The sequence below is a fragment of the Periplaneta americana genome, chromosome 1 (assembly GCF_040183065.1).
Source record: "Periplaneta americana isolate PAMFEO1 chromosome 1, P.americana_PAMFEO1_priV1, whole genome shotgun sequence".
NCBI lineage: Eukaryota > Metazoa > Arthropoda > Insecta > Blattodea > Blattidae > Periplaneta > Periplaneta americana.
In genome coordinates, this window is record NC_091117.1 from 7,447,560 (window position 1) to 7,460,443 (window position 12,884).

Here is a 12,884-nt window from a genome sequence, read left to right on the forward strand (position 1 = left end):
ATGCTGACGTATCTTCCTCTCCGTTTCGGCGAGCGGTAAACACAGCTCTCCCTGATGAAAGAGTGATGGAACGGAGAAAAATTCTCTCCGGCGCCGGGATTTGAACCCGGGTTTTCAGCTCTACGTGCTGATGCTTTATCCACTAAGCCACGCCGGATACAACCCCGACGCCGGTTAGAATCGTCTCAGATTAAGCTCCATCTCTTGGGTTCCCTCTAGTGGCCGCCCTCTGCACTACATCATAGATGTCTATGAACGCAGGACCGAAGTCCATACATGTGTTGAGGTGCACTCGAATGAGTGACTGGTTGGCCGGGATCCGACGGTATAGGCGCCGTCTTAAATCACAAAGTGATTTATCACGCATATCATATATATTTTGATGTACCGAAGTACATATGATATTTCCATGCATATATTCTCCGTTCCATCACTCTTTCATCATATGATGACGCAGAATATCTGCATGGAAATATCATATGTACTTCGGTACATCAAAATATATAAAATATATAACAGCTCTCCCTGCTGTTTGTGCAGGTATGACCTAGATGTTGATACAGCGTCGTAAAATAGCCCAATAAAATAAAAAATAATCCCAACCTGCTCACAATAACAATCACGAACAATTTCACGAAATTACAGGGATTCGAAGTCACATTTTTCTTGCCACCCTGTTTCTCAGAAGAGCTTTCCTGAGCCCTCCATTAAGAAATGAAGAATCATTCTTAAGTAGGTCTAGATACTTTCTAATGTTCCCTGGATTGCGTCAAACCTACTTTATAGCTACTTACCCCCGTAGGCTGGATGTCTTGAACATTAGCATTAACCAATGTTGCAACATCTTTAGTTACCAATGAAAATGAGACTTCAAACCGTACCGTATGTTGCGATATTTCTTGTTACGAAAACTGGATCAATGTAGGCCTATCTCTTGCCGGAAGAATACATTGCACGCTATTAAAACTTCAACTACACCATTTTTATATAGTATAATATCTAGAGCTATTTTCGGTGCCATGAAATCTTGTGGGTTGAACACTTTGAAGTATTTATTCTTTTCTTTTAATCTTCTGTTTATGGTGAGCTTCGATTTTATTTATTTACTAAGAGTGTGTAGTAATTTAGTTCCCAGATATTTAATTAAAATAAGTATGTAATTATCGTCATTTTAAGAGGTTAGGTACAGGTTACAGCAGTAAAATTTTGGAAATATTCAACTTTTTTTCTCCATTATTGTATCTTGTACAATAATGAAAATTAGTATGTGTAAAACACTGTCCTTCTGCTATATGAAAAAAAGATATATTTTTACGATTCAAAAAAATATTTACATTTTTTTTTTTTCAAAATTCAGTTCACTGTGCAGTGATGAAGCGTTTCCCACATAACTAAAAAACTATCCAGCATTCTGTGATGAAATTTTTTGTGTGTATTTATGCATGTCATATCTACAATATGATGCAAAATCATTTCTCTACCTTTAATAGATTGTCTGGTAAAAAATAAATTCTTTTAAAAAATGGTCAAATATCAGTATTTTCTTCTAACACAAAACAAAAAATATTATTTATTAAGGAATGTAGTTGAAAGAGTTGTAAAGATAAGTTTCAGCAATAAAATAAAAGAGAGAGAATATGAAAAAGTTTATGAGTTATGAGGGAAACGCTTCATCACTGCACAGTAAACTGCCACCATTTTGAATTTTGAAAAAAATATAAATAATTTTTTAAATCATAAAAATATGTTTTTCATATAGTAGGATAGTGTTTTACACATACCAATTTTCATTATTGTACAAGATACGATAATGGAAGAAAAAATGTTCAATATTTCCAAAAATTTTACTGCTGTAAGCTGTACCTAACCCTTTAAGCAACTTGCAGTATTGGGTTATTTGGCCCAATTAGTAATATGTTAAAGCGAGACTTTGACAGACAGTAGATGGTCAATACATCATCCAATATGAGAAAAGCTTAAAGCTTATAAAGCTCTATTTCCTAAGCAGGTAATGAACCAGCACCCGTAGGATTGGTAGTCATACAAGCTGATGTCAAAATTTCAAATATATTCAACAGAAGTGAAGGTGAATTTAAATAAATGAATAAATTAGTAAAATAAATCTGTCTTCAGATTTAAACAACAAAATCAAATATACCAGAAGCAAGTGCAAAGAATACAGGAAGAAACAAATAAAATAATGCAGCAATCCGAATCGAAACGAAAGAGAAATAGAATCGAGTTAAACTGTTAGAGGCAGTTAGGAAGATTCATTCTCATTCAATTAGCCAGTATACAAATGGACAGAAATATAAGTTGATGATGGTCACTAAAATAAACTCCATCAATACTAGCAGTATTACAGACAATAATGTTGATAGTGGTAGTAATAGTAATAATAGCTGTAATGACGATACAGACGCAACAGTAACATCATAGTGGTAATAGTAGCACTAGTAATAACAGTACTAGAAATAACAATAATATAGTCATAGTAGTAGTACTGTTAGCAATGTTAACAACAGTAGTAGAGATAAAAATGTAATATTACTAGTACTATTAGCAATAGTAATAGTAACAAAGAGTATAAGTACGAATAATAATAATAATAATAATAATAGACTAATAATAATAATAGTTAAAGTAACAGTATCATGGTAATAGTAATAAGTTATTGTTAGCAATAGTAACAAGAGCAGTAGAAGAAAAATGCAATAATAATAATAATAATAATAATACTAATAATAATAATAATAATAATAGACTAATAATAATAATAGTACTACGGTACCGTATTAGCATAGAAGAAAAATATAACAATAGTACTATTAGCAATAGTAGCAATGTTAACAACAGTAGAAGTAAGTATACAATAATAATAATAATAATAATACTATAACAATAGTAGTTGAAGTAACAATGACATTGTGATAGTAATAAGTTATTATTAGCAATAGTAACAACAATAGTAGAAGAAAAATATCATAATAATAGTAGTAGGTACTATCAGCAATAGTAGCAATAGTAAAAACAGTAGAAGTATAGTATATCATTATAATAATAATAATAGTAGTTCAAGTAACAATGTCATGGTAATAGTAATAAATTATTATTAGCAATAGTAACAACAATATTAAAAGAAAAATATCATAATAATAGTAGTAGGTACTATTAGCAATAGTAGCAATAGTAACAACAGTAGAAGCATAGTATATCATTATAATAATGGGAACAACTGGATAATACGCACGGCAGACCAATATCGATAGTCGACTCTACTCGCTGGCCACTAGTCACCGGGCCGTACCGAGCCGTATCAAACAAAATATAATCGAAATGGTGGTAGTCAAATTCGCGACTATATTCTTAAATAATTCACTCCATTAGTCAAGTTCAAGGTTTTATGTAGTACAACGGCTGTTTTTTGAACGCATTAAAAGAAAATGAAGATGTAATAAGATAATAAACTAGGTTATCACAAGGAAATTAACAGGAAAAAAGGAGTGTTTCACGGAAAACAATTAAAATGACGGGAAGTAAATTTCCGGTTAATGTTCGCCAAAGCGTAAAGTACGTAATTATGACGGCGTTGCTGTTTTATTTCTGGCCTATAGAAAAATACCTAGCCTTTTACGAAAAAAAAAAATTTAAGGACCATGAAATTATTCACCGCTTTCATTATAGGCCTATTATTTTTTAACAATATTACGAATCAAAAACTATCATATTACATAATTTTAACTACTACATAGACGAATCAAATCAAGCTAACCTAACCAAAGCTAACCTAACCTAACCAAAGCTAACCTAACCTAACCAAAGCTAACCTAACCTAAGCTAAGCTAACCTAACCAAAACTAATCTAACCTAACCAAAGCTAATCTAACCTAATCTAAGCTAACCTAACATAACATAACCTTCGTAAATGCAAGGCCTGTAACCGGAGCAAGAAGGGATCTCAATCATTTAATCTGCAAGTACACGCAAAAATAAATTCAAGTAAGGATCACGCTCCCACTGCATGAGAGGTCCGCGCATGCGCTACAGCAAAACTGTTTCTGTCCCGAGCCTCTCATCTAAGGCACTCGTCATAATTTACTCGCAATATTTACGCAAATACACATTGTCGCTAACAGTGGTGCTCTCTCTCAATAATGTTCAGAACGAAGGAGGTAGACAGAGAGAGAAAAAATTTCTCCCGCCAACTACGCCACACACCAACGTCATGTTCTTATGTTGGTGACATTGTGTATTTACTTAAATTTGGTGGTAAACGTAACGGCACGGTTCAAAGTGACCGTGCTAATTCTCCAGTATAGCGTAATAATGGTACCAAAACAATAGTACTTAAAGTAACAATATCATGGCAATAGTAATAAGTTACTATTATCAGTAGTAACAACAGCAGTAAAGAAAAAATGTAATAACAATACCGGTATGTAAAGATTAATTTTTTTGATCCTACAGAAATATCTGTGATGCTTACCATTTGTTATTAATGAATAAAAATTCGCTCTGGCGACGAGGATCGGACCGGGGACCCCAGTTCCACGCGCTGGGCGTAGCTCAGTGGTTAGAGCACGAACGGGTGGTCCCGGGTTCGATTCTCGGCTCCGGAGCGAATTTTTCTCCATTAATGACAAATAATTTCATGAGTAAAAACAGGTAAAGCAAAGAAATGTAGATAGAAATGAAGTTATTACTTCTATCAGTAGCTTAATGGTGGTAGTAGTGGTAGTGATGGGAACTACAGTAGCTATAAAGTAGCAATAATGATGTTAGAAGTGATAGTACTGACAGTCGTGGCAGTAACACCAGTATCAGCAGAAATAACGTCAGTCACAGTATCAGTGTTGTCAGTAGCTGTTTTGAGGTGTGGTGCAGATGTCGGGTGTGGGTATCCTGGTGGCCGGCGCCACCGTGGTGCACGAGATGAAGGACTACACGCACTTCATGTCCGCCGGTGACTTGGCCATGCCGATCATATTCATCGCCATAGGGTTGTCCATCATCTGCGCGGCATACTTCGGCTGCTGTGGCGCCCTCAAGGAGAACTACAGCATGCTGTTTCGGGTGAGAATAATCCTTCAGTATATGATCATACTGGGTTGACTATAGATTGTGTACATTTTATCTTTCCACGCTTCCATGTGCACAGCTGCGCTGTGCACCGCCGCTTCCACTCTACTTTCTGCGAGTGTGAAAATTAGGGTGAGCAACTTTGATCACAAAAATACGGGAGACCTACTTACTTACTTACTTACTTACTTACTTACTTACTTACTTACTTACTTACTGGTTTTTAAGGAACCCGGAGGTTCATTGCCGCCCTCACATAAGCCCGCCATTGGTCCCTATCCTGAGCAAGATTAATCCATTCTCTATCATCATATCCCACCTCCCTCAAATCCATTTTAATATTATCCTCCCATCTACGTCTCGGCCTCCCTAAAGGTCTTTTCCCTCCGGCCTCCCAACTAACACTCTATATGCATTTCTGGATGCGCCCATACGTGCTACATGCCCTGCCCTTCTCAAACGTCTGGATTTAATGTTCCTAATTATGTCAGGTGAAGAATACAATGCGTGCAGTTCTGTGTTGTGCAACTTTCTCCATTCTCCTGTAACTTCATCCCTCTTAGCCCCAAATATTTTTCTAAGAATCTTATTCTCAAACACCCGTAGTCTCTGTTCCTCTCTCAAAGTGAGAGTAATACGGGAGACTTTGTCACTATAAATTTTAGTGCAAATTTTTAGGGTGTGAAGCCAGGATTCATTGATGGAATAGCTTATATTTTTTTTATATAAAAAACTGTCACAGTAATATTTTTAAATGTGCACGTTTCACTGTTTTAAATTATTTACATTTTTCAACAGGATACTATAGAACATTTTTTTTTTATTCTTGTTATGCAAACTGGAAAGAAAATAAACTCTTTACAATCATACATACACACATTTACACCAGAGGGTACAGGATTACAGGAACAGATTGTACTGATTGGTACTCATTAAATTATCGATATTAATAAGTACTACTCCATCCTAATATTCCATATTGGGTTATAGACTGAAATAAGGCAAGGTAACGTCTATGTAGTACATCCATTGGTAAGTAATTTCGTAACTGAACAAAATAATATGTAATTCTACGTAATTTGTTACAAAGGTAGTTGATTTCTTTGTCCCATTTCAGATGTTTATCAATAATGATTCCTAAATATTTAAAGAATTCAGTTATAATTATTGGACAATTACAGCTATTTTTCTGTACGTAAATATTGTGGTCGCAAAAATAACCAGTAGTCATGCGATTTAATTTTTTTTTTTTCAAAACCCTATAAATAAGAACCAAATCCTTAAAAATCTAACTACCATAACAACCAACTCAGAAGTGAGAACATATACAGGTTGTTTCGAAAAAGACGTTACAACTTTAGAAGCTTATATAAATTTATCCATGTACCTTACAGAATAGGTTCAGTTGCTATTTTAAGGATCAATACCCCAAGTTTGACTCGTGTAGTGCCGTAGTACGAAATTCACCACAGACGGTATTATGTATCAAGATATGTTGGAAAATTTCCCCATTCAGGAGATTGACGAAGATGATCAAGATGGATGCATTCACTACCAGCAAGACGAAGCACCACCTTACTACCACTTCGAGGTTCATGAGCTACCTTATCGGCGTTTTCCGGGTTGTTGGATTGGTCGTGCAGGGCTAACTGCATGGCCATCTTGCTCACCAGATCTGACCCATCCTCAAGTTTTTCCTCTGAGGATTCGTCCTTTACCTTCCGATCTTGGAGGGCTGAGAACTCGAATTACTGCTGAAATTTTAGACGTGACTCCTGATATACAGGCTCGTGTGTGGCAAGAAGTTGACTTTAGGTTCGATGTCTGCCATATCACAAACGGAAGTCACATCGAACCAAAATAACTGTTTGGTAGGAACTTGATGTATTGCCCTTTAAAATAACACCTTAACCATTTATGCAAGATATGTGGATAAATTTCTATAGACTTCTAATTTGTAAAGTATTTTTTGAAACACCCTTTATTTCACGCAATTTTATTAGAGGAATTCTGTCAACCCCGTTACTTATTATTGGCATTACGGTACATATTAAATAATTTTATTCATTTGTTTATTTATTTATTTATTTATTTATTTATTTATTTATTTAACCTGGTAGAGATAAGGCCATCAGGCCTTCTCTTCCCCTCTACCAGGGGATTACAACTACAATATTAAGAATACAATTACAATTGTGTTTGTATTTTGAATAACAGTTGAAGAAAATCAACTAAGGAGTAATATCATTCTGAACATGATAAAGAAGCGGAATTCTTGTTATACTAGTGACACATAAAATAAAAAACTTTGTCATTTTCTTACCGATATGTTTCATAACGGATATATTATTTCTGATTTTTAGTTTTGAAATTTATTTGAAACATTTTATTTCTTTTTTAGTTTGGAATTTTTCTCGTGGTAATCTGCATAACTGAGCTGATCATAGGAATCGTCGCTGGAGTTTCCAAGAATACATTTCCAGAAATGCTGAAGGAATCTATGGAGAATTCTATGAAGGCGTATGGGGACAGCATATACGACCAAAGGTCTTGGGATTCTGTGCAGACTAAGGTAAGTCACAGCAAATTATGACAACAGATTATTATTATTCATCTTGATTACACAACTTTTAACACTGTATCACTTCGGAATATGTATGATGAGACTTTCTTGTGTTAAATTCTAACGTACCTTGTTTACATGGGCTATTCCATATGAAATCGGTCAGTAAAAAACCTCGCATTTTTTATACTCTAATTTTTTCCCTATTTATACAAGGTGCTGAGGAGACTGCATTTGCAAAAATATACTATCGAAAGTCAAACGGTTTTCGTATTGTTCAGCAAAAAATTTAGCGTATTTTAGAAAAACAAGCCTCTTTCAGCGCTCAGAACTCTGGAACCATTTACTGCAGAACATTGAACGAGAGCTCATTTTGAAGCTGACATTTGGTAGGTTATGTTAAGAAGTAATCCTTATTTTTATTGTATACAGAGCGACAAATAATCTGATTTTACTTAGTTTTAGGCTTTTTGCCCATTTGTAAAAATGTAAAGAAATATTGAGAAAAAACTTTACATTATTAAGAGGAATTCGGCATTGTTTGCTTAGTGTCACGGCAATAAGTTTCGAGGGTATTAAATAAATTATTTTCACACGCCTAGACTTGAACGGCGCAACACAGCACGCACTGGCCGAGAGATGAAGATAAGCGAGCGTTGGGCGTCATTTTACTCCTGTGTTTATGAAAACTTGTGATAAAGCTAGCCCAGCTATGCGCTACTGGACGAAACATCACGTGTTTATGTCTCCTGGCCTTGCTTGTCTCGGCTAGCTCCCGCCTCACAGTCAGCTGGTTAGTTCACGCGCGTACTATTTATATTCTTTATTTGATTTTTCAATACTTTATTAACGTTGCACCAGTAAAAAAATATGTGTTTATTTGTATTTTCAATGCGGAATCTAACCATATATTTTAAAAATATTTTTTCGTGGGCATAGGTGTCTTAATTAAGAAAAATCTAAATTTCTCCATTTCCATAAAAAGTAAGAAAAACTGTTTACATGTCAATATAAACTTTAACTTTTCAGCATCAAAATAAACCATGATTTTGATCATTGGGTGAAACGATTTCGGAGCCACAACAGTTTAAAGTTGCTAATTTTATGAAAATACGATAAATTAAAATATTTTTAATTTAAACACTATGAAGTTCTGATGTCTCAAACTTTGCACAAAGCATTGTATCACAGTTATCTACGGACAGAAAAAGTTTCATTGTATTTAAAAATTTCAAGGTCTATTTTCTCTATAGTTCGGTCGATTTGAGGTGGCATAGCCCACATGTTTCGACCTATTTATGGGTCATCCTCAGAACTGGTCGTTGTTGGTCTTGTCGCCTCTTATTCTGTTTCCTGTGAGGGTGCGTTCGTGTGGTATAGTGTAGTGTAGAGTGAATGAATGAATTAATTAATTAATTTAATGGGTGAAACGATTAATAAACAATGAATGAATGAATAAATGAATACACGAATTAATTAGTGAATAAGTAAACACATTAATGAATGATTTAATAAATTATTGAATCGGTGAAGGATGAGTGGGAATTTTTCATTACGTCGCCCATTCATCGCAATTAGGCTTAAATTACATCATGCTAATCTCTGATTAGACAAAGGCTACTTTCTCTTAAGTACTAAAGAAAAGGTTCTCGCGAAAAAAGGGAGTGACAAAACGTACCAACTAGTCTATAGTTGAGATAGGAACGGCACGACGACCATATTTCGTATATTACTATAGAGAAGGATGTTCATTGCATAGTTGTTTTCTGTACAGTCCGCCACGGTTTAAGAAATATCAGTACGAGAACTAGCCACAGCATAAAGAATATATCAACTGCTACCAGCATTCACAGCGAGAATAATCCGATATAATACGCCCAGCGAATAGGAATTATATAGAATTGACACAGAGAATTTTCCTGTTCTATTTTTCTGTGCGCATTCTCTCCATCTGCGTTTAGTTCCACTTTCAACCGCTAGAGCAGTGATGTCAAAGCAAGCGCATTTTTCTGACCTTGACGTTTGCGCGGGCAGCAAGCGCTAAGTATGGAAAGAGGAGTTGTGTATATGAATAAGCAACCTGTTGGATTAAGAAAACAGTGGTGCACAAACTTCAAACGGAACGTGAAATTTTATGTCGTTATTTTTATATGGCTTCTTTCTGTTTAATATTATCTATATTGTGTGTAAAACAAAAGTACTAACACTGATTTCTTAATATTGCACTTGTGTTTTAAATCTTAATAACATAATAGAGAGTTAAGAAGGAATATTCACTTAAATTCCATAGTAGTATAATATTATACCGTATTAAGTGGATGAAACACATCATTCATAAAGAAAGTGATATTCCAAAGAAAGAGATTGAGTATGACATGATAAGTTGGAATTATATTGATGGTATCTTTAGCCTTACAAAAGTAATCAATAAACTAATCAAAACAACATTACAGTACGAAGCAAAGTTACCTAGGTACTGTATCTGTTTTAAGTGTAACTAATATTACATAACAAAACTCTTATCGCATTATGCTTTTAAGGTGATATTTGTGAGCAACTTCCTATCATCAGAATATTAAATTATTTTCTCGAAATCTGCTGAAGCTATAGAGCTGACATTTTTACAACACATGGGCACGTATCTTTTGCTTATGGTGTAACAGTAGTTGCTTTGTTAATTCATTTCCTTACAAACAATTTCCATGCGAATATTTTAAAAAATTTCAATACACTATTTTCAGTAATACGTATTTACGATATATTAGATTTTCGAAAACATTCTGTAAGGCTACAAAATAAGTAGGCCTATACCTGAAAATTTTACTTTTCTATACGAAAAATTTGAGAAAATATTTCTTTTGAATAAAAAAATCAAACTTGAGAAAAATGAGCATTAAAATTAAAACTTACATTCTTATAATGCACTTATACTTCCCAGGCAAATCTCAAAAATTAACATGGATACAGTTTTAATAAGTTCTCTTCCCTTTATCTATTGAATCAGTGCTGGCCATCCCTGAATATAGCTCGACCAAGCGGCATATACCACCTCTTTCGACTGTCTCTTTCCTTTCCGCTGTAAAGCGCCCAGACTCTCCTGGGCTCCAAAGCGCTTGCTCCTGTGGGCATCAATTGACATGCCTACGCTAGAAATTAGTGTAATTGAGCCACTGCCCATTGGATCACATCCTGTGCCTGCCCAATCAACGCTTATGCGCGAGTGGCCGCTAGGTGGCAGGTAGTTTGCATATAATGTTAATAGCGATGGACACTGCCTGCCACCTAGCGGCAAAATAACTTTGATTGAGCTGGCAGTTTACGCAGCTATAGAATGCGATCCAGGAGGCAGTGAATTGAGCACACGCAAGAGTTCCTCGATAATTGAATACAAGAGTTGAGACACAGTATCCAAACATGGCCTACCTTCCTGGAAGAGTAATGGAACAGAGAAAAATTCTCTCCGGCGCCGGGATCTGAACCCGGGTTTCAGCTCTACGTGCTGATGCTTTATCCACTAAGCCACACCGGATACCACCCCGGCGTCGGACAGAATTGTCTCAGATTAAGTTCCAACTCTTGGGTTCCCTCTAGTGGCCGCCCTCTGCACTACGTCATAGATGTCTATGAACGTAGGACTGAAGTCCACACATGTGCTGAGGTGCACTCGTTATGAGTGACTAGTTGGCCGGGATCCGACGGAATAAGCGCCGTCTTAAATCACGAAGTGATTTACGCATATCGTATATATATTATTTTAATTTTAATGCATGGAAATATCATATGTACTTCCGTACATTAAAATTATATATATATATATATATATATATATATATATATATATATATATATATATATATATATATATGGCCTACCTTGTTGCATAATAACTGCTTTGCTTCCAATAAACTCAAGTTAACAGCTTTTCCTTATTTGTCAGTGATAAACTAGTTGTAATAATAATGTTTATATTTTATACGGTATTTCTAAAAGGATTATACAACTTTGTAAGCTTATAGAAATTTATTTAGAAAACTTACGTACAGCAGAGTCCGTATAGGTCAGTTTCTGTCAGATGCGTTTCCAATTCACTGTGGGCTAAAGCAAGGAGATGCACTATCACCTTTACTTTTTAACTTTGCTCTAGAGTATGCCATTAGGAAAGTCCAGGATAACAGACAGGGTTTGGAATTGAACGGGTTACATCAGCTTCTTGTCTATGCGGATGATGTGAATATGTAAGGAGAAAATCCACAAACGATTAGGGAAAACACGGAAATTTTACTTGAAGCAAGTAAAGAGATAGGTTTGGAAGTAAATCCCGAAAAGACAAAGTATATGATTATGTCTCGTGACGAGAATACTGTATTGTACGAAATGGAAATATAAAAATTGAAAATTTATCTTTTGAAGAGGTGGAGAAGTTCAAATATCTTGGAGCAACAGTAACAAATATAAATGATACTGGGGAGGGAATTAAACACAGAATAAATATGGGAAATGCCTGTTATTATTCAGTTGAGAAGCTTTTATCATCCAGTCTCCTGTCGAAAAATCTGAAAGTTAGAATTTATAAAACAGTTATATTACCGGTTGTTCTGTATGGTTGTGAAACTTGGACTCTCACTTTGAGAGAAGAACATAGGTTAAGGGTGTTTGAGAACAAGGTGCTTAGGAAAATATTTGGGGCTAAGAGGGATGAAGTTACAGGAGAATGGAGAAAGTTACACAACACAGAACTGCACGCATTGTATTCTTCACCTGACATAATTAGGAACATTAAATCCAGACGTTTGAGATGGGCAGGGCATGTAGCACGTATGGGCGAATCCAGAAATGCATATAGAGTGTTAGTTGGGAGGCCGGAGGGAAAAAGACCTTTAGGGAGGCCGAGATGTAGATGGGAAGATAATAGGCCTATTAAAATGGATTTGAAGGAGGTGGGATATGTTGATAGAGACTGCATTAATCTTGCTCAGGATAGGGATCAATGGCGGGGTTATGTGAGGGCGGCAATGAACCTCCGGGTTCCTTAAAAGCCAGTGAGTAAGTAAGTAAGTAAGTACGAAGCTGGTTGCAATGCCATCTGATAGCAAAATTCATCAAGTTTTCACTGGCATAGCTTTGTAGTACCTAGTTCCGTCACCGCGTGCGCTAACGTAGTTCATTTCAAAATGGCGACAATGGTTCAGCGTAGATTTCGTACCCAGTATGGCAAGAATCCTCCTACCAGGGCAACAATTTA

The 12,884-nt window shown here is 35.5% G+C and overlaps 1 protein-coding gene across 1 annotated transcript in view; it reads left to right on the plus strand.

Annotated features, from left to right (window-relative positions):
• The first annotated feature begins 7,518 nt into the window (after window positions 1-7,518).
• LOC138704551 (tetraspanin-6-like) overlaps window positions 7,519-12,884 on the plus strand; it is a 41,103-nt gene continuing 35,737 nt past the window's right edge. The window contains exon 1 of the mRNA XM_069832615.1: window positions 7,519-7,651. Within this exon, the coding sequence (XP_069688716.1) occupies window positions 7,565-7,651 (87 nt within the window). The 5' untranslated portion in view covers window positions 7,519-7,564. The remainder of the gene's footprint in view (window positions 7,652-12,884) is intronic.